This window comes from Dasypus novemcinctus, chromosome 12 (assembly GCF_030445035.2).
Source record: "Dasypus novemcinctus isolate mDasNov1 chromosome 12, mDasNov1.1.hap2, whole genome shotgun sequence".
Classification (NCBI taxonomy): Eukaryota; Metazoa; Chordata; class Mammalia; order Cingulata; family Dasypodidae; genus Dasypus; species Dasypus novemcinctus.
In genome coordinates this window covers 90833099-90860586 of record NC_080684.1, presented here as the reverse complement: position 1 = coordinate 90860586, position 27488 = coordinate 90833099, and the positions used below count along the sequence as shown (strand labels likewise).

The 27488-nt window shown below is 35.0% G+C and overlaps 1 protein-coding gene across 1 annotated transcript in view; it reads right to left on the bottom strand.

Moving 5' to 3' along the window:
• The window catches only part of POLR3B (RNA polymerase III subunit B), a 146502-nt gene that overhangs the window by 95612 nt on the left and 23402 nt on the right, over positions 1 to 27488 (bottom strand). Inside the window, exons 9-12 of the mRNA XM_058308666.2 lie at positions 26169 to 26277; positions 19235 to 19357; positions 13180 to 13299; positions 7684 to 7818 (exon numbers count right to left, since the gene is read on the bottom strand). Of these exons, the coding sequence (XP_058164649.1) occupies positions 7684 to 7818; positions 13180 to 13299; positions 19235 to 19357; positions 26169 to 26277 (487 nt within the window). The remainder of the gene's footprint in view (positions 1 to 7683; positions 7819 to 13179; positions 13300 to 19234; positions 19358 to 26168; positions 26278 to 27488) is intronic.

The window sequence follows — 27488 nt, the reverse complement described above, 5'->3', positions numbered from 1 at the left end:
GAGGACTAATAAAACACTAGAGGGAAACGGACTTGGCCCAGTGGTTAGGGCATCCGTCTACCACATGGGAGGTCCGCGGTTAAATCCCTGGGCCTCCTTGACCCGTGTGGAGCTGGCCCATGCACAGTGCTGATGAGTGCAAGGAGTGCCGCGCCACGCAGCGGTGTCCTCCGCGTAGGGGAGCCCCACGCGCAAGGAGTGCACCCATAAGGAGAGCCGCCCAGCGCGCGAAAGAAAGAGCAGCCTGCCCAGGAATGGCACTTCTTGTGCCGCTGATGACAACAGAAGCGGACAAAGAAACAAGACAAGACACAGCAAAATAGACACAGAGAACAGACAACGGGGGGGGGGGGGGGGGGGATTAAATAAATAAATAAAATCTTAAAAAAAAACAAAACACTAGAAAGCTATAGTATGTAAATCAGGTGGAAGGGTTCTGGGAGGGTAAACAGAGATAAAGGGTTTTAAGATCTTTGTGTCATTTAGGAAAGAGATTAAAACACTAGACTTTGTTAGTTATATATGGTAAAATTTCAGAGGAAATGACTAAACAAATAGGAAAAGAACTATACAACTGGGAAATTAATCAAGGGAAATAAAAGACATGAAATAAACAGGCAAACAAACAAAAAACCTTAACACCCCACTACCCCTGAAAAAAAAAGGCAAAGAAAGGAGGAAATGAGCATAGGAAAAAGCAGGAAAAACAAAAGGCAGAAAGTAAATGGTACAAACCAGTCCAAATATATCCTATAATTCATAAATACAATAAACTAATCTTAGGAACTCAAAGATTAAAAATTCTCAAAATGTATTTTAAAAATCCCATGCATATATCTGTGTGTAAGCTGTTTACAAAATAAACAATTAAACATAAGAAAATGGAGAGGATAAAAGTAAAAGTATACAAAGATATATTCAAGGCAGATACTAACCAAAAGAAAGATAGGATACTTACATTAATACAGAACAAAATAGATTTTTAAGGCAAAAAGCACTATTGAGGATAGAGAAGGTCTCTATAGTAAGAGAGACTCAAGTTACCAGGAAAATACAGAAATTCTAAAGTTATATGTAAGTAACAAAATCAACTCAGAATATATTGAAAAAATGGACAGTACAGAATAAAATTGACAAATGCACCATCAGTTTTCAATGCAACTTTAATTATTTGTACATTCAACAAATATTTATTGAGTGAATATTTATTGAATGCATACTAAAGGAACTCTTCTAGGTACTTGGGATACTTTTTGGTAATGAAGAAAAAAAATCTGAAAAACCAAATGGGAAAATTTTTGTACAGATACAGAAGATTTGTATAACACAATTAACAAGCTTAACTTAACGGGCACATATTGAACCCTATAACCAACAATTTAGGTACTACTCTTCTCAAGCAAATATGGAACATTTATAAAAATTTATCATGTATTAGATTATAAAACAAGTCTCAAGATATTTTGAAGTATTGGTAGTATAGAGACCATGTTCGCTGATTACAACACAGGTGGGTTGGAATCAATAACCAAAAACAAAATAGATTTTAAAATCTCTATATATTTGGAAATGTAAAACATACTTTTAAATAACTCAAGAATTATAGAAGAAACAGAAAGGAATGTAACATTTAAAATTACATGATGAAAATATTATATAAAATTTAAGGGATACAGGTAAAAGGATTCTTGGAAAAAACTGGTAGAATAATGCTTATTTTTTTTTTAAAACCTTAGAAATTAATAAACTAAGCATCTAAAAAGATCTGAAGAGAACAGCAGAATAAAGAGAAATAATGTGATGAAAGAAAATTATAAAGATAAGTGCACAAATTAATGAATAGAAAACAAACATAAAATAGCAAGATCAATGAAGTTAAAATTAAGTTCTTAAAGATGTTCTTTGAAACACTGTCCAAATCAAAAAGAGAAAAGGTATAGGTGACCATATTAGGAACAAAAAGGGGAACATACAGTACTAAAGATAAAGAAGAGATTTTGCATGTTAAGAGAATATTATCAACAATTTATTCCAAGAGAAATTCAAAGAAATGGACATGTTCTTAAAAAACTGCAACTTACCAGAATTGACTCAAGAATTTATAGAAAGCCTGAAGAGTCCTATAAATCTTATAAGAAATTAAAGCAACATTTAAAAATCTCTCCAAAAAAAACACACCAAGCTCAGGTGATTTTTTGGCTAAATACTACCACACTTTCAAGGAACAGATCATTTCAAACTTCTATAAACTCTACCAGAAAACACAAAAAATGGAAACACTCCTCTTCTCATCATATGAGCCAGAAGTAAACTGAATATAAAAACAGGCAAAGACAGGATAAGACAGGAAAATTATGAACAGGTAAACACGAGTGTAAAAATCCTAATTAAAACACTAGCAAATAGAATTCGGCAGCATGTTATCAAAGAAAATACATGATCACTAAGCTGGGTATATTTTATGAATTTAAGGGTACTTAAGCATTAGAAAATCAATTACTGCACCCAGGTACATTAACAGTTTAAACAGAAAAACTGTGACTACCTCAATACAGAGAAAACAATGACAAAAATCAATCTGCTTTCATTGTAATAACCTCAGCAATCTAACAGTAGAAGGGATTTCCTTAATCTATAAAAGTATGCCTTAAAAAATCTTCATGAAATATTACTCTTAATGTGGAAATATTAGAAGCATTCCCATTAAAAACAGAAATAAGACAAGGATGTCTGATGCCATAGCTTCTATTCAATATCATACAACTGAACCAAGTGAGCACAATAATACAGGAAAAGGAAATGAAGTGAGAGTATTTTAAAGGAAAACACAAAACCATCATTATTCCCATATGACACAATTGTCCACTTAGAAAATCCAGAGGACTCCAATTATCAAGATAGAAGAGAATTTGGTAAACTGACTGGATGTAGTTAATATATAAAAATCAACTGCAGTTCCATTCATTGGTGAAAAAATTATTAGATAACATAACTTGAAAAAAAGAAAAATTTATAAAAGCAATAACAAGAAAATAAGGTACCAAGCAATAAAATTAACACAAGAGAGTTAAATGTCTATGAGAAAATCATAAAACTTTATCTTGAAATGCTAAAGAAAACCTAAATACATGGAGAGATAAATTCATGGATTGGAAGACTGAATATAATAAAGATGTCACTTGTCCCCAAACTGTCCTGTGGATTCAGTGCAATTCCAATTAAAATCCTAAAAGTTTTTTGTTACTGTTGTTGTTTTCGTGAAAATTGACAGGCTAATCCTAAAATTTATATGGAAAAGCTAAGGCCTCAAAGAGGTCAAGACACTCCTGAAAAAGAAGGTGAAGGGAAGGACAGAATATATAGACAAACTGAGCAGTGTCACACAACAGGGAGTATAGAAACAGCCACACACATATATCAAAATGTTTTAAATGACAGAGATGGCATTTCAGATTAGTGAGGAAAGGAAAGAATATACAATACATTGAAGGGTGCTAGGACAACTGGTTATTTATTTGGGGGAAAAAAAGGATTTGGATTCCTTACTTCATTCCACACACAAAAATTTATTTCAAATGTACTGAAGACCAAATACCAAAGGCAAAAGTTTAAAACTCAAAGGGCACTGATAATTTATGAAATATGTACAAAGAATGATAAAGCTGACTACAATTAAATTTAAGAACTTGAACTAGTCAAAAGATATCAGAGAGTGAAAGAGTTTAAAAAGCAAGTTATACACCGAGGGATTACTGCCAAGGACTGGCTGGTGATGCAACTGGAAAAAGACTTTGAATAAAAGGGGGAAAAGGTAGAGAATGAGTTTATATGGGTAAGAGACTTCAAAGTGATTCAGGAGGTCATCAGAAAGGTAATGCTTATACATGTCTCAGTAGGATCTCATAGACTATTCCAAATAGTGGGGTTCCTGAGGGCTATGGAGACACCCAGGTCCAACGGTCATGGCAGATAACTCTGGACTGATAACTCTGGACTGTGGTGCCTGGCCAGTGGGCCCTACTTTGGAGTTTGTGCATCCAAGTGTGACAGTGTTGGACTCAGATGTGACTTCTCTACACATGCCTTTTCTGTCCCTTCTATTTGAACCTATAGGTAGGTTTATGTCCAAGAGACTTGAATCTCTGGGTTGTCCATGTGCCAGTGGGGCCCTGAGCCTCAATGGAGTTGCAATACCTACTCTCCAGTTCACTGGACTCACCCAGGACAACCAACTAGGAGGTGAGGACAGACAACCACCATACCAAGTAACTGAGAGTCTACAACTGCAAGAGAGTTCCATCCATCAGCCATATGGGATCGAAGCCCCCTCTCAATTAGAGGTGGAGTGGGCACCACCATCCCAGAATCCTCAGGATTGGGAATAAAATATGGACTAGAGTGAACTTACTGGTATTCTACTATAGACTTATTGTGATTCCAGCAATGGAAGAAATTATATCATTGATGTGGAGAGAGTGGCCACTGAAGATGCTGAAGTCAGGGAGAGGAAGAAAGAGGTATAATATGGGGGCATTTTCAGGACTTGGAATTGACCTGAGTGACATTGCAATGACAGATACAGGCCGTTATATATCCGGCCATAACCTACAGAATTTAGTGGGATAGAGTATAAACTACAATGTAAGCTATAATCCATGCTTAGTTGCAATGCTCCAAAATGTGTTCATCAACTGCAATGAATGTACCACACTAATGAAAGAAGTTATTAATGTGGGGAAAAGTGAGAAGTGTGGAGAGCGGGACAGATGGAAGTCCCTTGTATTTTTTTATGTAACATTTTATGTAATCCAAATATTTTTTTAAAATAAATAAAAAAAATATTTTTAAAAAAGCAAGCCATAGACTGGGAAAGGATCAGAATTTATAATATACAAAGAACTCCTAGAAATAAGTAAGGAAAAAAAACTAAGAACCCAAAAGTCATTTCAAGGAAGAGGAAACAGGAATGATCAATAAGCCTATGAAAAGATGGATGAAATGGAAATTAAGACTACAGAAAGATACTTTATACCACTAGAATGACAAAAATTTACCAAGCCTTAGAGAATATGTATACAAACAGAAATTCATCTACACTGCAAAATACAAATGTTTTGGAAAACAGTATAAAATTATACAGTGAAGCTGAAGATTTATATACTCTATGATCCAGCAATTCCACTCACAGGGATTATTCTTGCATAAAAATGTTCATAGTAGCACTGCTCTAAATGGAAAAAATGGGAAACAATGCAAAGTCAAAGAGACTTTTGCTAAACAATGTTCAGCAAACAGAATGCTAAAGTGGTATAGTCATACCATGGAATATTATTTAAAAATGAAAATAAACTATAGCAACATACAATAACACACATGAATCTTAAAAACAGTACTGAGTAAAGGAGACAGTTGCAGAATAGAATATATAGAATGAACTTATTTTTATAAAGCTCAAAAGAAGAAAAAATTACAGTAATAGTACTTATAAAATAATTAAAAATTTTAGAATTAAAAATTTTAACAAAGTAATGAAAAGTAGGTAAATGATAAACACAAAAATTCAGGTCACCTCGGGGAAGGGGAACAGGAATGGAATAAAGATTAAGTACATGGACAAATGCAATATCAATAATTGTCTAATTCTTAAGGTGAATAATGAGTTTGAGGGTATGGGTTTTATTTGTACCCTCTTAATTTAAATGTTGCATATTTTATTTTGCATGCCCAAAAATTATATATGAATAAAACAGAATACTATTAAACCATAGTAATATATTTTAGGAAGTATGATAATGGTATAAAAATATAAACCTGATTAATGAGATGGAATAGAAAGTTGTAAAAACAAACCAGGATGTTTCTGTTACCATAACTGTAAGGACATTTCTATTATATGGACTCTTGCAGATAACAAAATAATCTCTGGACAAAATATTTAACAAATATTTGAAGGTAATGGAGAGTGTACAAAAGCAGACAGAAAGTGAAGGAAGTCAACATTTGTCAGAAAGGAATGGTACTGGTTGACTTTCCCATTTTTAAGGCTTTTTTGCCTAACAGCAGGCTGTGGTTCCTGCCCTATCAGAAGGCTAAAACTTCTGAAAGAAACCTGCAGCTTTACTGGACTGAAGAGCCAAAGGAAAAAGACATGAGCTACCACAGCAACTGGAAAGTTAGGAAATCTCAAATTCCAATACCCAAATCTCTAGCTGACTCCTGAGACTACAAGCAATGCAGTTAAGACACAGAGAAATAAAAAGGTATTTCGGCTGCTGTCTAGTGCAAGGAGATAGGATTTGGGGGATTTTAATTAACTTCACTGCCTTAAAACAAACAAACAGACATCCCAACAAGTCTTCACAGGAAGATAACAAAATCCAGAGTCTCTACAACTCATAATTTATAATGCCCATCAATATATAATTCAAGCTCATTAGACATATAAAGGAACAGAGAAACATGACCTACACGCATGAAAAAAAGATAATCAAGAGCCTGACCCCAAGATGACCCAGATGTTGGAATTAGCAGACAATGGTTTCAAAGCAGCTATTTAAGGATATAAATGAAAATATGTTTGTAACAAATGAACAACCAGGAAATTGCAGTAGAGAAGCTGTAAAAAAGACCCAAATGAAAATTTCAGAACTTAAAAACACAATATCTGAAATTAAAAGTTCACAGGATGAGCATTATAGCATATACCCTAAGAAAGGGTAAGTGTACTTGAAAACAGAGCAATAAAAATTATCCAATCTGAAGGGAGAAAAAATTGAATAAAATGAATTAACAGAAGCTCAATTTCAAAAGATCTAACAGTGTAAATGGCATCAGAAAGGGAGAGAATAATGCAGAATAGATAGATGAAGAAATAGAAGTTCCCAGATGTCTCAAATTTAGCAAAAAACATAAACTTATAAATTTAAGAACCCAATGAATCCCAAGCAGGATAACAACATAAAAAAATTTTTAAAAACATACTTAGGTACTTCTTTAAAACCAAAGATGAAGAGAAAATATCAGAAACAGCCAGGTCTTTATTCTAGCTTTTTATGTAAAGCTCATTTCTGATTGAAATGCTCAAACATAAAGTTTCAAAGACTAGACACTTGCTACCCAGTTGAAAAGGATATGCACTCTCAAAAGAAGATACCATTTATCAGCTAAGACTTAAAATGAGATTAGAGACATTCTCACTAACCCACTTCTAGCATGCTGCCAAAAAGTTAGGGGATTGTTTACTTGATTATTGTCTATTTCTTCCCCTAGCCCATAAGGACTAAGAGAAAGCAACCCTTGTCTGTCTTCTTTGTGTTTGTATACCCAGCACCTAGGTCAATGCCTAGTACATAATAGGTGTTCAAGATGTTTGTTAATTGAATAAATATCATATTAAAATAAATACCATACTTGCAATTCCGACATTATACAGAATGAGGGTAAACAAAAGATAATATAAGAAATATACTATTAACATATTTGAAGATTAATGTATCATTTTTCACAGTTAAAGAAAACCTTAAGTCTAAAAATAGCAAATCCTGTGTGGAAAGTTTATAATTCAAATATTTGTAACCTGTTTTCCATTCAACTGTCTCTTCCTATCTAAAATGATCCCTAAATTAATTTAATTAAATTAAGTAAAATAAGATTTCTGACATTATAAAATAAATTTTAAATCACCTGTCCTGCCAATTCCAATCGTTTGTTACCATAATAGTCTCTGTCATCAACTTTATTATCTCCTTGGGCCAGAATCACTCTTCGCACCATTACTGCAGTATAGATACACTTGGCTCGGAAATTGAACTCCTTAACCTGTAAATCAGAAATTAGAGAAAATTTTTGAGACAATGCACATTAAAATTTAAAGTACCTCAAGAAAAGAGCCAACAGTATAATATTTAAATAAGAAAATACAGAATTGATTCCCCCTCTTCATAGAAATTCAACTAGTTTTTAAGCTCCGAGAGCTGGGATGATATATTTTCATCTTTGTATGGAAAACTTGTGGTAGCTTGTATTCAAAGATGGCCACTATCAATTCCTTCCCTTCCTTTATGCTCATGCCACTCCCTCATCAAAAGGTGGAGTTTAATCTGGGTTGATCTGTGATTAGTCTGACCAAGAGAATACAGCAAAAATTAAACCATGCCATTTCCAGGTCTAGTTTTTTTTGTTGCTGTTGTTGTTTTTAAAGATTTATTTATTTATCTATTTCTCTCCCCTGCCCCCCACCCCAGTTGTGTGTTCTGTGTGTCTGTTTGCTGCGTCGCCTTCTCTGTCTGCTTCTGTTGTTGTCAACGGCATGGGAATCTGTGTCTCTTTTTTTGTTGTGTCATTTTGTTGTGTCAGCTCTCTGTGTGGGCAGTGCCATTCTTAGGCAGGCTGCACTTTCTTTTGCGCTGAGCGGCTCTCCTTATGGGGCGCACCCCTTGCGTGTGGGACACCCCTGAGTGGCACGGCACTCCTTGTGCGCATCAGCACTGCGCATGGGCCAGCTCCACACAGGTCAAGAATGCCTGGAATTTGAACCGCGGACCTCCCATGTGGTAGGCGGATGCCCTAACCACTGGGCCAAGTCTGCTTCCCTCCAGGTCTAGTTTTAAGTGGACTAGAAGGTATCACTTCCTTTCTCTTAGAATGCTAAGACAAAACATAAGAAGTCCAGACCATTCTTTTAGGAAAAGAGATGCTACATGGAAAAGTACGGGGAGCCAGAAATATAATGAAGAAATTATTTGGATGCCCAGCCCAGCTGAGCCTTTAGAATACTCCAGGCCTACCTGCTCATGAGAGACCCAAAATGAGAACTGCACAGCTGAGTCCACCCAAACCACAGAACCATGAAAAATAGCAATAAACAGTTAATTTTAAGCCATTAAGTTTTGGAATTGTTATGTAGCAATAGATAACAAGAACAAGACTAAAACATTGTCTAGTACTCAATAAATGGATGAATAAATCTGCAAATGTTCTCTTCAATCTTCTCTAGTTGAAATACAGAAATCTACATGAATGAATCTCACTCAATCAGTAAGTTAAATCAGAACTGGTTAAATAATTGTACTGGTTTGTCTGGAGAGACAAAAACATTAGAAATGTACACAGATTCTTTCTCAACATCCAAAGATTAATTCTGAGAGTGTGGCTTAAGCTCCTGCCAATTCCAAGGAATATTTTATAGCTTACCCACAGAGGAGGTTATAAAATTTCCTTTTTACTTACTTTAATCATTATTAACATCTCAAAGAGATCCTTTTTATTAAGTTTATCACCATAACAGTTCTACATATGTCTGTTAGGTCTAGCTGGTTTATAGTATCATTCAAGTCTTCTATTTCCTTACTGATATTCTATCTATATTATGTCCATTATTAAAAGTAGTATATTTAAGTCTCCTACTATTAATGTAGAATCGTCAATTTCTCTCTTCAATTCTGTCAGTATTTGCTTCATATATTTGAGGGCTCTGCCATTAGGTGCATATATATATTTAACAATTAAGTGTTCTTGCTGCATGGACCCCTTTATCAGTATATACCTTCTTTGTCCCTCATAACAGCTTTCAACTTAAAGTCTATTTCATCTGATATTAGCATAGCTACCCCAGCTCTCTTTTGGTTACTATTTTCATAGTATGTATTTTTTCCATTCTTTCACTTTCAACCTATTTGTGTCTTTGAACTTAAAGTGAGTCTCTTGTAACTAGAATATAGTTGGGCCATACTTTTTCATCCTTCTACCAATCTCTGCCTTTTGACTGGATAGTTTAATCCATTAATATTTAAAATAACTACTGATAATGCAGGACTTTCTTTTGCCATTTTGCTATTTGATCTTTGTAAGTCTTTTACAAATTTTTTGCCCCTCAGTTCTTGTTAATGCCTACTATCATATTTATTTGATCATTTGTCTTTTATCATTTTGAGCCCCTTCTCATTTCTCTCTATACATATTTTTCATAGACTTTCTTTGTGGTTATCATGGGGCCTAAAATTAACATCCTAAATCTATAATAATCACATATGATTTGATATCAGTTTCACAGCATACACACTGTCCCTAAACCTCTCCATCCCCCCACCTTTTTGATATAATTATTACAAATTATATCTTTATACAATGTATTCCACAACCATAGGTTTATCATTAACTCTCATGCATTTGCATTTTAGAACCAGTAAGAAGTAAAAAAAGAAAGTTAATTACAAAAAAATATAATACAGTAGTACTGGCTTTTTAAATTTTTATTCATATGGTTACATTTACTAAAGATCTTTATTTTTTTTTTTACAGCTTTAATCCACTGTCTAAAGGCCTTTCCTTTCAGTCTGAAGAACGTCCTTTAATATTGCTTGTAGGGCAGGTCTAGTGATGGCGAACTCCCTCAATTTTTATTTATCTGGGAATATCTTAATATGTATTTTAAATATTTTATCCCATTACTTTCTTGCCTCCAGGGCTTCTCATGAGAAATCTGCCCTTAATTTAACTGGTACTCTCTTGTACATAACACTGTGTTTCTCTTGAAACTTTCAGAACTCTCTCCTTGTTCTTGGCACTTGACAGTTTTTCTATGCGTCTGGGCACAGTTCTCTTTAAGTTTATCCTGTGTGAGGTTTGCTGAATTTCCTGAATGTACATATGAATGTCTTTTGCTAAATGTGGGAAGTTTTTTGCCATTATTTCTTTAAATATTCCTTCTGCCCCTTTTGCGACTCTCATAATGCATATGATGGTGTTCCACAGGCCTCTTAAGCTCTGTTTTCTGTTTTAAATTCTTTTTTCTTTCTGCTCCTCAGCTTAAATCACTGCAATTTTCTTGTCTTAGAGTTCACAGATTGTAGTGCCAGCTGTAACCTCCTAGAAACCCTCAAGATAATTTTCCTTTCAGTTATTGTGGTCTTCAACTCCAGAATACCTGTTTAGTTCTTTTTAAAAATTTATATCTCTTTATTGTAATTCTCATATCGTCTTCCTGATATCCTTTAGCTTTCTCTTTTAGTATTTTCCTTCATTTCCTTGAACATATGGAGGACCATTTTTTTAGAAGTCTTTGGTATATCCAGTGTCTGGTCTTCTTTGATGGTTTCTGGATTTATCTGGTCTTGTAATCTTCTGTTGCACACTGTACATTTTAATATTTAAAGTGTTAACTCTGTGATTTAGTCTGTGAACTGTCTGTTCCTTAAGTTTGTACCTAGCTAGTCATTTCACAGAGATTTCCTTGAGTGCCAGAAGCTAACAAAATCAAACAAACCGATGTAAAAAAATTCTTTGCAAACTGCATCTGCGTTGGCTGGCACTCTTCTTCAGAGGGTAGCTTTCTATCAAGGTCAGCCTAAGGTAAATGTGAAATACAGAGTCCTCTCCATCACTTCTGAGCCTGGGTCTTATCCTGTATTTGGCCTTGCTGGTGACCTTAGGAATTCCCCTGATTACAGGAATTTGAATGCCCTCTCAACTCCCTATGAAATAAGAGTTTCTCAGTCTTCTGGTGCACAAACAGGTAATCCTTTGGCCTACGCAATTTTGATTTAATTGTTTCTTATACTGCTTTAGCTGTCAGCAAGCAGATTTTGCCTGCAAGACTATTCTGGGAGGGCAAACCAGAGACAAGTTTCCTGGTTCAGTCTTTCAGGTTGCCACATGATAAACTAGCACTGACATACACACACTATAGTATATGCATAGGGATTATTCTGTTCCCTATGTGTAACACAGGCTGTTCCATATCATGCCAGGAAAGAAATAGGGAAGGGGCTAGCTAGGGTGCCACATGCGTTTCCTACCATTTTTTCAAAGTTGTGCTTTCTTGATTTAGCACTCACCTAGTTACTGTAACCCTTTTACTGTTTTCTGCAGTTCTGAGGAAGATGGCTCTGTCAGTGATTATTAGTTGTTTAAGGATTCTGTGGGAGAATGGCACTCTGGTACATCTTGCGCTGCCATCTTGGTACTCCAATGGTAAACAACTCATTTTTAACTAAGCCCCATTCTATGCAATAAAACCATGAAATAATGGATTTGATGTGCCAATTATATTTTCTCTAATAAATACATATTTATTCAAATAAAAATGGTCCTGTATCACTTAAAATCATCTTATTTCATACTTTGGTAAATACTGTCCTACACCAATCTGGAAAATGAAAGTCTCTTTCTCAAATCTTTTATTCTGATTTTACTCCTCATTGAAGTATGTATAACCAAACTTTTTAAATGGTAGTATAGGGCCACTGCAACCACAGAAAAGTTTAAATGCTTTCCTTTATCTCCTTAATTAAATAAATGTCAGTATACCTAGCATTCTGTCAGCTAAGGTTATTTATGAACCAAAAGTTCTCAGTTACAGTACTAAGATAACTGAGATCCCTATAGTCATGTCAGGGAGCCAGGGAAAACATGGAGTTTTACATACATTGTATCACTGAATCCAGTGAGAAGGCCATATTATTTTCATTACACAGATGAGAAAACTAACGTTCAGAAAAGTTATTTGCCCAAAGTAAATCAGTTAGAAAGTAAGAAAGGAGATTTGAACTCTAATCTTTCTAGCTCCTAAGTCCTTGTTATTTTTGCTACTTTGAATTTTAAAGTATATTTTCAATCATCCAAAAGAGTTTAAAATTCATTCAGATCGAGCTTTAAAATGAAGCATTTACTAATTCTTTGAATTAGACCAAGGAAATACATAAATGCATGACAGCCAAAGGGCAGAATAAGAGACCTGCGTTATTTGCCCAGCAAAGTGTTTTCAAATAAGAAAACTGAATCTGAATGCATTTAAGTGGTCACTCTCTACTTTCATGGATCCCTCAATTTTCCACTTAAAAAAAAAATTATTTAAAATCTTATAAGACAACATTTTTGTCCCTCAAAACCATGAAATCTAGTAGCAGCACTAAAATATAAAATAACTATAATTCAAGCTAGAAACAAGAACCATAAGAGAAGAACATGATGAGATGATGATACTGCTAACATTTTCTAAGCACAAATAAAATGCTGATCGTGGAAGATTATTTCTAGCAGGACAGTAAAGTCCTCTTTAGGATTCTCTCTTCTCTTAAGGAACTAGACTTTAGGCCATGTAAACTCTTATTCACAATTCCTTGAAAGAAATTCACAGACCCCACAATCATTCTTATTCACAGTTGCAAAGGTGCTACTCACTGGTACATGAGTCAGAATAGTAGAAGCCAGGAGCTCTCTTGCTTCTTCTATTTTAGTTTTCTTTGGTCCACCTCCCCACATCCTTTGTCTTCTTACTTTGTTCCCTATGTATTTTAAAGCCTATAAAAAATAGAATATATTAAAATAATGTTTGAATGACCCCATCATCAGAGAATTTATTAAGCTCCAACCCGTTTATAACATTATAAGCAAAATAGACAAGGACCCTGGTTGTGGAGAAGTCTGCAATGGACCTTAAAAATCAGTATTTGTCAAGAAGTACTAACAAAATAGCATAACACACTGCATAATACACTGGTCTCCCTTTTTAAAAATAATTTATTTTTTTACCATAAAATCAATATATGATCATTACAGGAAATTTTGAAAATACAGATATATAAACAAATATATATAAAAAGCCACCATCAATCTTCTAACCAGAGAGAACCACAGTTAGCATTTTAGCACAGTTAGCACCACATAAGAGCTCTACACCAAAAGCTACAAAACATTGTTGAGAGAGAAGAAAACCCAAACAAATCGAGGCTTATGCCATTTTCATGGATTGGAAGATTCAATTCTGTTAAGATAACTGACAGTTACAATACAGCTAAAATTTTCTCCAAATTGACTCAAAGATTCGTCATGAATCAGTTATACCCCTGGCAGGTTTTTAAATATAAAATTGATAGGCTGATTCTAAAATTCATATGGAAATGCAAAGGACCTAGAACAGCTTACACAATCTTGGAAAAGAAAAGTCAGAGGATTTACATTATAGGATTTCAGGGAAGCAGACTTGGCTGAGTGGATAGGGCATCTGTCTACCACATGGGAGGTCCGTGGTTCAAACCCCGGGCCTCCTTGACCTGTGTGAAGCTGGCCCACGCGCAGTGCTGATGCGTGCAAGGAGTGCCGTTCCACACAGGGGTGCCCCTGTGTAGGGGCGCCCCACGCGCAAGGAGTGTGCCCCGTAAGGAGAACTGCCCAGTGTGAAAGAAAGTTCAGCTTGCACAGGAATGGCACAGCACACACAGAGAGCTGACGCAGCAAGATGATGCAACAAAAAGAGACACAGATACCCATGCCACTGACAACAACAGAAGCGCACGAAAGAACAACACACGGCAAATGGACACAGGGAACAGACAACTAGGGCGGGGGGGAGAAGGGGAGAGAAACAAAATAAAAATAAAAATAAAAAAATAAAAACATTATAGGATTTCATCTGTAAAGCTACAGTAATCAAGGTAGTGTGATATTGGCATAAGGAAAGACAAAAAGATTGATGGAAGAGAACGAAAAGGCCCAGAAATAAACCTACACTTAGAAGCCCAATTAATTTTTCACACAAGTGCTAAAGCAATTCCATTGGAAAGGGAAAGTCTTTTCAACAAATGGTGTTAAAACAACTAGAAACCCTTAATTTTCAAAAAAAGTAACTTTGACCCCCACCTCATACCAAATAGAAAAATTAGTGTAAAATAGATATTAGACCTAAACATAAAAGCTAAAGCTACAAAACTCCTAAAAGAAAACATAGTAGAATATATTCCCAATTGTGGAGTAGGTAAAGATTTTTTTAAGCAGGATACAGAAAGCAATAACCACAAAAGACAAACAAAACACCTCCTGATAATTAGATTTTATAAAAATTTAAAACTGCTCATCAAAAACGCAGTTAAGAAACTGAATGGGGGAAGCGGACTTGGCCCAGTGGTTAGGGTGTCCGTCTACTACATGGGAGGTCCACGGTTCAAACCCCGGGCCTCCTTGACCAGTGTGGAGCTGGCCCATGGGCAGTGCTGATGCGCACAAGGAGTGCCGCGCCACGCAGGGGGTGTCCCCGCATAGGGGAGTCCCACGCACAAGGAGTACGCCCCGTAAGGAGAGCCTCCTAGCACGAAAATGCAGCCTACCTAGGAATGGCGCCGCACACACGGAGAACTGACACACAAGATGACACAAGAAAAAGAAACACAGATTCACGTGCCACTGACAAGAAAAAGAAACACAGATTCACGTGCCGCTGACAACAACAGAAGTGGACAAAGAATACGCAGCAAATAGACACAAGAGAACAGACAACTCGGGCAGGGGGGAAGGGGAGAGAAATAAATCTCTAAAAAAAAAAAAAAGAAACTGAATAGGGAAGCAACAAACTGGGAGAAAATAGTCATGATACATAAACCTGACAAAGAATAATTCATATCCAGGATATATTTAAGAAAAGCAAACTTCAGAATTCAATAATAAAAAGATAAACAATGCAATAAGAAAAATAAGCAAACAATTTGAGCCGAGATTTCACAAGAAAACATACAAACGACCAATAAGCATATAAAAATGTGTTCCACATCATAAGTCATCATTAACCACAATGAAATACCCCTCCACACCCACAAGAATGGTTCAAATTAAAAAGACTGACAACACTAAAGGTTGGTGAGCATTTGTGAAGCAACTAAGACTGTCATACAATGCTGCTGGGAATGTAAAATGGCATATACACTTTGGAAAAAGGTTTGTCAGTTCTTTAAAAAGTTATATACACATCTGCTCTTTGATCTAACAATTCTATTCCTAGATATTTATCTAAGGGAAATGAAAGGAGGTCCACACAAAGAGTTGTACAGGAATGTTTATAGCAACTTCATTCATAATAGCCAAAGAATGAAACACATGTCCATCAATAGGAAAACAGATAAACTGTGCTGCATTCATACAATGGAATCTACTCAGCAATAAAAAGAAATAAACTACATGGATAATTGACATAAAAAGGAATAAAAAAGAACAATTTGTATGAATCTCAGAAAATATGCTCAGCAAAGAAAGGGGGACACAAAAGAGTATATATTATATGATTTTATATATATGAAGTTCTGGAGTAGGCAAAACTAATTTATGGTAAAAACATCAGAACAGTGGGGGAAAAATCAGAGAGTGAAGACAAAGACTGTCTAGGAAAGGGCATGAGGGAGCTTTCTGAAGTGACAGAAATGTTCCATATCTTGTAAAAATTATACTATTAAGATTTGTACATTTTAGTGCACATAAATTTTACCTTAAAAAATGGATTAAAAGATAATCAAGAAAGGGTTGAGGAGTGGATGGAAATTTAGATGAAACAAGAATATCAAAGTGTTTTTAACTGTTGAAGGTGGGTGATGGTTTCAATGAGGGTTCATAATACTATTCTATACTCTGTGTATGTTCAATTTTTCCCACAAAATTTTTAAAAAACAATAATCACAAAATCTCATTTTGTAACAATGATGTACTTTTAAAAAACTGATTTTGGTAGTCGGAAGACCTGAGATTCCTGATTTTTTTAATCCCAGAATACCTTGTCCTCAATTACCTCCCCAAAAAGTCCCTTTTTTAAACTTCAAAACCTAGATCAGGTATAACAACCTCTCTGAAAACTTTCCTAATCCTTCTCTGCTCTTTTAATTTCTTATGTATAAGGAATTGAGTACTTCCATTAGCATTCAGAACAAACTATATTTTAAAGATCTATTTACATGTCCATCTTTCCTACTAGACTTTGAGAGTGGCTGGGGGCTTTGCCATCTCTTTTTTTGACTCCCAATGTCTTGTATAATATCTGCAAATGAATGGAACTCTTCTGTGATGAGATTTGCACATTAAATCTAGGCTCTTCCCTTTTGGAAGGCCATTAGAGCATAGGATAAACTAAGACTCTGAAAGCACTTGCTTCAATAATCTAGTAGGAAGCAGTAACTGTAGTAAGTGGTTAAAGCAATTCAATAGTTGTTGGTAACCAGGAGCAGATACATAGTTCTGTTTTCCCTAAACTGAGCTATACTCATTCATGTCTGGCCTTCTGGTTCTTTAGAGACAAAGGCTAAAGAGTCTTCACTTCATTGAGGAAGAAACAAGAGGAACAGAGGGAAGCAAGATATCCCTTCTATAGGAAAACAAAAAAAATCACCTCTTCCCTGCAATACTTAACAATTTTGCCAGGATTCTGTACTGTGAAGGTCAGAGCAGGGCCTGTTTGTTGATAAATAGGCCAAGAGACACCCCTACTGCATCCTATCACAAAAGAAAGGTAATAAACAATTTCTCCTCTACACACCAGAGCCCCTGGCAATGAAAAACTATGTGACCAAAACGGAGAAAGGCTTCCTGAAATAGAAGAAATGGAGGAGAAACTAAAAAGAGACCTATCTAAAGGGAACCATTTAAAACAAAACAAAACCCACAAGTGTAAAGCAATTCACTAAAGTGCCACATCTTAAAATAAAAAGTTATATTTTATTATAAGAATATATGCCACATTTTCATTTACAATTCCATAGACTATTCATGGTGTCATAACTGTTCAGCTTACCAACCACTTTGGATTACTCATGCCTCTGCACAATAAAAATAAACATTGCAAATAATTAATCTATACCTCAATCTAGCACACAGAGGATAAGCACATTGCAAGTTATACTTCCAGTTGTAAGTATAAGGAACATTTGCCTTTCTCATAATTAATTTTATCCCCCAATCTTTTAATTGACCAACTCTAATTCACCAAGCTGAAATTTTGTATCAGTACCTATTTAACAGAAATAAATGATTTTCCAACCTACTGGTTGCCTCTGTTCAAAGAGCTTTACAATGAACGCTAGGGTTATTTAAGCCACAATGATGATGTTTGTAATAAAACGCATAATGGATCTCATTGGAGTCACAGGGACACCATTAAGTTAAATAGCACTTTCAGTGCACTACAAAGTTTTTAAAGAATAAAGTGTCCCTTCCCAAATTGAGTCAATTATTTCTGTTTACAGAGCAATTTATATATATTCGTTTCTTAATGCTTTCTCATGTTTTTGGAAACTAGGACAATATTATTTCAGTTTATAATAATTCATGCACATGAAATAGTCCACTTTCAATAAAGGCCAAAAACAGAATCTCTTAAATCTAAACAACTTTTCTTGATGTTAAACAACTAGAGTCAACTATTAATTTTTTGCAGGGAAAAAGGATGGCAGTAATGAGAAAAGTCCCTAATGATTTGTGTTTTGGAATTATGTACATATATGTATGACAATTAACCTTCCTAAATGTTTGGGCTAGTATACAAAAATATCAACACTGTTTTGATTTTCAGAACACACACTAACAGATATAAATGGGGAAATACTACGTCTATAAGCAGCCTGGGTGACTTGAAAAGAGCAGCTTGGAATTTATACCTGGTTGTAAGTAATTAATCCACAGACTAGACACTGTGCATATGTTTAATTGTCTAATGTTGTTTCTATAGTAGGGACTTCCTACCCCCCAGGATGGCAAGGAGGAATGTTACCATTTATTTACACTTAGCAAAGCATAGTACAAATGTGGGGCTAAAACGCCTAAATATGGCTGGTAGGATTCCGTCCCATGTGGGAGGGGGAATGCAATTATTTTTTATTATTTTTTGCATATATACAACTCCCTAACTTCATCTTTGGGTCTTGTCCTAAAATCCCCAGGTTCCAACCTGGGGTGCCTATGCACATCAATGAAACCTCAGTAGTGGTAAAAGAGACTGTTCCTGGTCCTTTCTTGGTGCCTGAAGTAACCCTGGGAATTTAGGAAAAGGGATAGAATACACACACAACTGGATACCTAAAGCCACTGGAATAAGTCAATGAAAAGAGAGATTAAAGAGAAATGCATGAGGTTAAAAAAAAAAAACTCCTCTACAAAAGTTGCTATGTTATTATAATTGAAAAAATAAAATTGCTCAGACAAATGAAAAAAAAAATAGTACTTAATATAATATCAAACAAAAGCCTCTTGGCCACATATCCCCCTTCAAAGTTAGACACCATAGTCTAATAATTTATCTAGGTAAACTCCTTTTTCCAATCACTAAATAAAGGATTCAATGAAGCTTTTCTACCACCTTTCTCATCTCTCCAACACTCCTCACAAATAATACCTCCCAAAGTGATTATATTCCAATGCTTTATCAATGAGTAGTAGCATGAAATCTCCAATGCCATTTCATGGCAAAAGACAATATGAAAAGACACACCTGCATCTGTGTGAAAATCTGAGCTTTCTGGCACTCTTCCAAACTAGGCCCAAATGCAGCCATCACGTGTTCCTCTGTTCCAATCATCTGCACAATTTCCTGGTCACTCTCAACACCCATGGCCTAGGAAGGAAAGAAAAGACAGAAAGAGTGTTGGCTTTGTGTTAACTCACTGACATTTGCTTATGCTAATTTGGCATTGTTTGTGGGTATTACTTCTAAGCAAAAGCTAGCTCTTCTCTCAGAAACGGTGCCATCTGGCATTGGCAGCCATCGCCCAAGCTGCAAAAAAAAAAAAAACCTGAAACAGAAATTTTGATTAGGGAGAGGAAAACAAACATTCTCAAGCACTTTTTGCATATGTCCTATCTTCTAAAAATTTTAAATATCCAAAGAGCTTCACGAAAAAAGGTGGAGAGGTCAGCAGAGTCGACTGGTCACAATTAAAAGGCAAACTGAAAGAAAAAAGTTAACAGTCAAGGGTAGTAAATTCGAAAACATGCATTGCTGAAAACAAAGAAGAAAACTTCAATTATTTTTGTTATAAGATTAATTTTCTGAGAACTGTCATACCATTTATATTTAGGCTAAAAGAATTTTTCCTTAAGAATGTTTTATTTAGGTATCCTAAATACATCATGCTATACTTCATGCAGGTTTTAAGAGAGATTTTTTAAAACTAAGAACACACTTAACAGGTTTAAGAAACTCACTTAAGTATTTCAAGGTGGCAACCAGCAATGCAGGTCTTTGTAGATTCCATATGGTACTAAGGTTCACTCCTTCACACATTTGCCTGCAATTCTACCACATCAAGAAACAGTGCATACTCTCGCTAAACCTCTCCTGGCAGAGTAATAATCTGCTTCTTAGAAGTTAAGGGAAAAGTTATGTTGGCATTAAAATTCTTCCTTTAGCTATGCAGAGAAAACAGAACCAGTGGATAATTGTCTAGTTAGATGATGATGAAATAAGTTCTTAGTTCTCCACACACACCAAAATGAAAGCTGACTCCCAAGTTCCAAATGCAGAACATCAAGGACATTACTCTGAGCCCAACAGAAACATACTGACGGAAAAGTTAAGAGATCGGGGTGTATGTCCTAACATAATGCCAACAACGGGCACAGTGCTGTCAGGGAACCTCCTCTACCTCAGTTCTTCACTTGTATAATGCTAGGTACAACCAGGTCCCTTCCAGCTCAAAATTCCATGCTTCTTCATTTGTACTTCAGCGGTCTGTAATCAGTATATTTGATGTGGATACTTTAGGATCCAATGTAAACTTCCTGAAACTGTAAAGCATTGGGGGAAAGCTAACTATTTGCTATGTTCCCTTTCAGGCCAAATGTGGTGATTTAAAACACACCCATAAGTTTTTTGACAATCCCTTCAGAAAGTGGAGCCTAAGTTCTCTCCCCTTGATTGTGGGCCAAACTTAATGACTCACTTCTACTTGGAAGACTCAGTTATAGAAAGCACTGTAGCTTCTGGCTTGTTCACTGTTGGATCACTTGCTCAACTGAAGAAAAAAATAAAGAAATTTGCAGGACACAAATCTCTGTTTTGTGCTTTAATTTTCACCATTTTTTAATTTCTAATTTGATATGCTGCATTTACTCAAACAGATACTAGAAATAAACTGTACTATATAAAAATTATACAAATTCATTAAAACAGCCTTTCATGGATTAAAGAACAGCAATCCTAAAAATTATCTATTTTAAGATATGGGCTATAGTTAGTAGTAATATTTTGACAATGCTCTTTCATAGCATAACAAATGTTTCACAACAATGCCAGGTGATGGTGGCATGATATATGGGAGCCTTGTATGATAAGCTTTGTTTTCTAAGTTCAGAACTTTTACTATACACTTATTGTTTATATATGTTCATGTATGAATGATACACTTCAATAAAATTCTATTATAAAAAACTATTCTAATTTTTAAACAAATAAAAACACTGGATTTTTCTTTGATCAAACATACTAAGCTGCATCTACTCCAATGGTGATGGCATGTGAGTAGAACTACCTACAAGTTCCAGTCCCAAGTATCAATTAACTAGAGAATAAGTTAATTTTACTTGTTGATCTCTCAAAACAATGTTATACAGGTTTCAGTGGAACAAAACTGTAAGAAAAACTTACTAAGGCAACTTATTTGCAGTAGAATCCAATTTTTTTCTTATAAAATCTTTGTTACAAAACTTTTTAACCAATGTCCTTCATTTCCCACAGGAAGGCCCAAATACTAAAAGAGGTCTATGTGAGATGCATACCAAACCAAGAATGCAAAACAATATACCAGAAACACTCTCACACAGAGAGAAATAGAGTTCTACAGCTGAAATGGGCTATAGTGTTCTGGATAAGCCCCCTTTCTTCAGGCATGTTAACACCTAAATCATCCAAACTGAAACCCACCTAGTTTATTTTAACAAATATCTTTTATTTAAATTTCCAAGTGAAAACAAATGAAAACAATCACCAAAGTGAAACTTAAGGGCCTATTTTGGTATATAATAATAATGAAAAGTCATTCCTTATTTGACATATGGATTGTCACTTTAAGTTGTCCTTGCTGCATCTAAGTTGCAATTTTAGAATTGCATAAAATTTTGGAATGGCCTAACATGGATCTAAAAGGACAGTTTAAGCACTCCAAATATTTCTAAGTTATGAAGCAAATGACACCACATGTACAGAAAATATGATCACTGCTAAAGCTTTGTTCTGAAAGGATTAAACTCTTCCTATTTCAGATCACTGAAACATATAGCAGTAACTAAGTCAGGTTGTTATCAAAAGTGTGCCCTGCCACCCAAAGACCAGACTCTAACTTTATGACCATTTAGCCTTCAGTAGCACAGCTACAAAGAAATGATGTATTGCTATGGAAACAAAAGTAAAATGCACAACCATTTTATTTAACAGACAGAATTTAAACATTTGAAAACTAGCTTTAGGTGGAACTCTCTATATTCCAGGTATCTGAATAAATCCAAAGTAAATGTTATATAATAACCTTATGAAAATACAGTAAGGATAATATCAGCAGAAGGTCTCCCATAGTCTGGCAATCAACAATAACACTGAACAAAAATAAGGGGAGGCATTCTTTAAAAAGTGGCATAAAGTCTTTTCCTTGGTTATCCACTGAGTGTGACTAAAAGCATGAGTTTTGAAAACAGAAAAAGGACTAACACTAATGAGCATAAAAGAATGATACATGCACAAATGGTGATATATGCTGAATTATGTCAAGGAAGGAAAGGGGATAACCTCTTAAAATACTTAATATTCACAAATCTCTTAATTCTTCTTTAAAGTAGACTAAAGTTACTCTATCATTACTAAGAGCAGTCCTGGTAGATAATAAACTGTGATTGCTCTCTTTAACTTTGTAACTGTTTCTCTTTAAAGATCAAAAAATTTCCATATAAGTTGGTCTCCAAGAAACTATGGCCAGTATCCTTGATATCTGATCCTTAATTCCTTAAAAACATTCGGACTACAGATGCCACCACAGTGCAACTGCTGAATACTAGGGAATACAAAATGTAAAAGAGGGAAGATTCATGGGCAGGAGAACCTTTGTAGTGAATGAAGTCCATAAATAAGGCTGATCTATGTCTTAAAAGCTTTATCCGTCATATTCAGACCCAGCATGGAATCTAGAAACCCTGCTGTTTCTGTCACTTTTAGCCAATTGTTGGTTACAATCAACAACCATCAAGTCCTAATGACTGTCAAGGTCTGTGTTAGGGCCACACAACACAAAAAGAGAAATGATGTGACTTTTCTGGTATCTGGTTTATTTTCCCTGGCTTCTGACATTAAATGGGTAAAGAGAACTATGGAAAGAGAATGACATCCTACTGCCAGGCATTCTACTTAAAAAAATACATAATCTCATTTACTTTTCACAACAGTCATCTTAGTTGAAGTTCTCATTTTACAGATAAGTTATCCAAGACTCAAAAGACATAGGGAAATAAGACCAAGGTCATGCTGCCAACAAGTAGAGAAGCTGGGATTTGACCTAGATCTGTGTGCTGCTAAAATATCCAATATTCTATATTGTCTCCCAGATGAAAAGGACCAAATAGTGGTTATCAAACAAATTGCTGTCAGTTTTTTAAAACCCTTCTAGGGAGACACACAGACTATGGGTGACCAACATGTTTAGTTCATTTACTTGAACTAAAAATTTAAAATATTTATTTTGATTCTTATATACTACCGATCAGAGTATAATTAATACATTCCAGAAGGGAAATTTGGAACAATGTACCCAATTTTTAAAAAATTATATACTTCCACTCCCAGGAATTAAGTCTCACAAAATAATCAGCAATGTGCACAAACACATATGTCCAAGGGCGGTAACCACAGGGCTGTGAATAAGTGAAAACTTGAGGAAATAATGACACCTGAATGTCCAAATATAGGGGATTGGTTAAATAAATTACACTACATTCATACAATTTCCATACAATACCCACTAAAATAATTGATGTAGATTAAGATTTATAGAACAGAAAGCTACTCATAATTCAGGTTAAGTGGAAAAATATAATAAAGTTAATGTATGTATTACAAAAGCACAGGAAAAAGGTCTGGGAAAAAATACAAAGGAAAAAGTAGTTTTACTTCTCAGTGGCTTTCTAAACTTTTACAAGGTAAAGATTGTTTTATAATTGGAAAACGATAGGGAAGAGTTTGAACTCTTCATTACTGGCTACATAACTATTATAATGTTCATTTATAACTGCATATTAAAAAAAGATTTAAGTCACCTAAATATATGTATACGTTTACAACATAAACATTACATAAATTTCACAGAAGCAGAATCTTATCAAACTTTTATCACTTGGGGGGAAAATATTTATTAAAGGTTTTTTTAAACTTTAATCATGCATTGTCTATTTATGCATTTTCCACGAGTGGCAATATGCATGTGCCTGTTAATTTATAATTTCTGATTTAAAGAAAGTGGTCCTATACATCTTCATGCATCTAAAATTTTTTTAAAAGCCTTTTTGATGCATGGGAACATACTGCCCTCTGCTGGAGATAAAACTCTACATAGATAAAATTTTCTTCATTCACTGAATATTACTATGTACACAAGACACTGTTGGGGGAAGAGGATGTGACTCAAGCAATTGGGCTGCCATCTACCATATAGGAGGTCCAGGGTTCGACACCCAGGGCCTCCTGGTGAAGGCAAGCTGGCCCGTGTGGCAAGCTGGCCCACGCGGAGTGCTGGCCAACATGGAGAGCTGATACAGCAAGATGACCCAACAAAAAGAGACACAGAGAAAAGAGAGTAAGAGATGCAGCAGATCAAGGAGCCGAGGTGGCGCAAGAGATTGAGCAGCTCTCTCCCACTCTAGAAGGTCCCAGGATTGATTCTCAGAGCTGCCTAATGAGAATATTTGCAGACACAGAAGAACACTCAGCGAATGGACACAGAGAGCAGATAATGGAGGGAGAGGAGAGAAATAAATAAATAAATCTTTAAAAAAAAAAAAAAGAAGACTGTTGGACACTGTGGGATCAGTACAAGAAAATCCAAAATTATTTCTGTTTCGAAAATATAAACCTTGAAGAAAAATGATAAAAAGAATATTTAAGAAATCGCTAATATTATGATTGTAATCACCATCATCATTATTCTAAAAAGAAAATAAGGGCACCATCCATATATAGAACTCAAAAGCACATTAAAAAGAACAAAATGGGAGGGTTCACTCTTCCTGAATTCAAACTGTACTACAAAGACAGAGTAACCAAAATAGTGTGGTCTTGGCATAGAGATAGACATATAGACGAATGTAAGAGAACTGAAAGTCCTGAACAGACCCACACATCTATGGTCAACTGATTTTTAACAAGGGTGCTATGTATACAATGGAAAGAATAGTCTCTTCAGTATCTCCTCAAATAATCTGAGCTCTTTGTTTCAATTAAACTAATTATCAAGATTTATTACTATACTATCATATATTACCTAATGCCAATCATATTTCTGTTGATTAATGATAAAATTTAACTGTTCACAGAATGTGTATAGTATTTAAGTTTGAAAGCAGGTTAAGTGAGCCACTATGCAATTATCTGAGGAGATAATACCATTTAAACATTATTTCTATGGGAAAATATTTTGGGTTCAACAAACAAGCTGAAAAAAATAAACACTATTTTTCATATAGCAATTCCCCAGAACCCAGAAGTCCATCCTTTGATCTATACTCTTTGGCCTAGAAATTTTTACTGCTGGGAATTTAGCTGACAGCTATCCTTGCCCACATGTAACAAGCTATCACAGCAATTCTGTAATAGCAAGAGATATACATGTCTACTGATGGTGGACTGGTTAAATAAATTATGGTACATCCATAATAGAACAGTCTGTCAAAAATAATGCAGTAGCTCTGTATGTACTAATACAACACTATCTCCAAGATGTAAGTTACAAAAAGAGAAAGAGCTAAATGTAACACAAAATATAATGCATATAAGTAAACAAACAAACAAAATACAGAACAAAAACCTACTAAATACTCGTGTGCTTGTATATGTAGGACTGTCTCTAGAAAGATACACAAGAAATTGGCAAAAAGAAGTGCCTTTCAGGTGGGGAACTATGTGGTTAGGGACAGGATGGGTGGAAGGCTTACTCATCATTATATCCTCTCGTGTACCTCTGGAATTTTTTACAGTATTCGTATAGAAATATAAATTACATTTAAAAAAAATATCTGAGCATAGGTCTTAATAGCTTTCAATTTAAAATATTTTATATGACTAACAATTTATGCCATAAATCTATTACTAGAATTCCCTATCCTCCAAATTAATGAAAATAAATCAGAGAAAATAATTCTTTATAATTTTCAGTAGACAGCTGCAGCCTTACCTTAAATATGATTACAATGGGTATATCTTCTGACAAAGTATTATGCCTCAAATAAAATCGTCCTTGCTTCACAGCCATATTGGTTCTGCTTTTTTTCTCATGGGTAGAGCTACAAGTAAATACAAGTTGGTTAAACTGCATTCTCACATAGAAATGAACATTCCTTTGCTTATAAATCATGAAAGAAAATTTCAAGCTAGAAATATGCAATAGCAATGATCATCAGTAAGGTTCAATTGATCACCAAGTATCAGCAAGGTCCTTTCCAACTACCTATGTAAATAATTTTTTAAAACGTCATTCCCCCCCACCCAACTTCCATGAACATCTGAAAACACAACAAATGTTTCTTTAGCTTTCAAGTTTTATGGGTGAATGAGTGCAAAACACAAATTCATTTTAACATACTTCACTTGGATTCCACCTGACTTATTACTGATTCAGTGTTGGGCGTATACTCACGACCAATTTTATATACTTGAAGGAAAAAAACATAATTAGAAAACTATAGAGAAAGTAAGTTACATATCATGGGCTTTAAAAATAATAATCACAGTCTTGGTATACAGTGAAGTCAAAATGTTACAGTACATCAACTAAAATAAACTAAGGAATCTCTTATTGACATCTCTATCAGTTATAAAATTCTCAGTGGATTTAAAAACGTTTCAAAAGCTTTACACAACCACAGTAGTAACATGTATGATTTCCTGCTGTGTTCTATGTACTATTACCTACTTTATTTCTATTAGCTCTAATCTTCCCTGTAATAACACTTACTTGGAAGTGTTATTTCCAAACCACACACGAAGAAAGTGAGGATTAGAGAAGCCAAGTAATTCCTGCCCCAGCATCTCAAAGCTGGTAAACAACAGCTTTGAGATCCAAACCCAGATTACCCTAGTTCCATAGTTGTATATAGTGGAAAGACATGGGTTTAAATTAAAAGATCTGGTCAAATGCTAGTATCCTGAGCTCAAAGCTGTTACTCAGCAATGCAATGGAGATAATACCACTTATTGTGGAGAGCAGTAGTGACAATTAAATATTTCATGGACAGTACATCACCTTCCTCCTTGTAGGTGCTCAGGAAATGGTAAGTACTACTAGCCGCCTCTCTATCAGAAAGAAAAATGCAAAAACTCTTGAGTCCTTCCAGGTTGTCAAAAAGAGAAACTTCATTGTATATCAACATCTTCTGTATGCCACAAATCCTTCTATCCCCAGAACTCATTAGTCTGTAAATTTCCAATTATGTGACAAAAAACACATAACATAACCACCCCAGGATCCAAAGGATGGAGGAATAGAGTATGGATT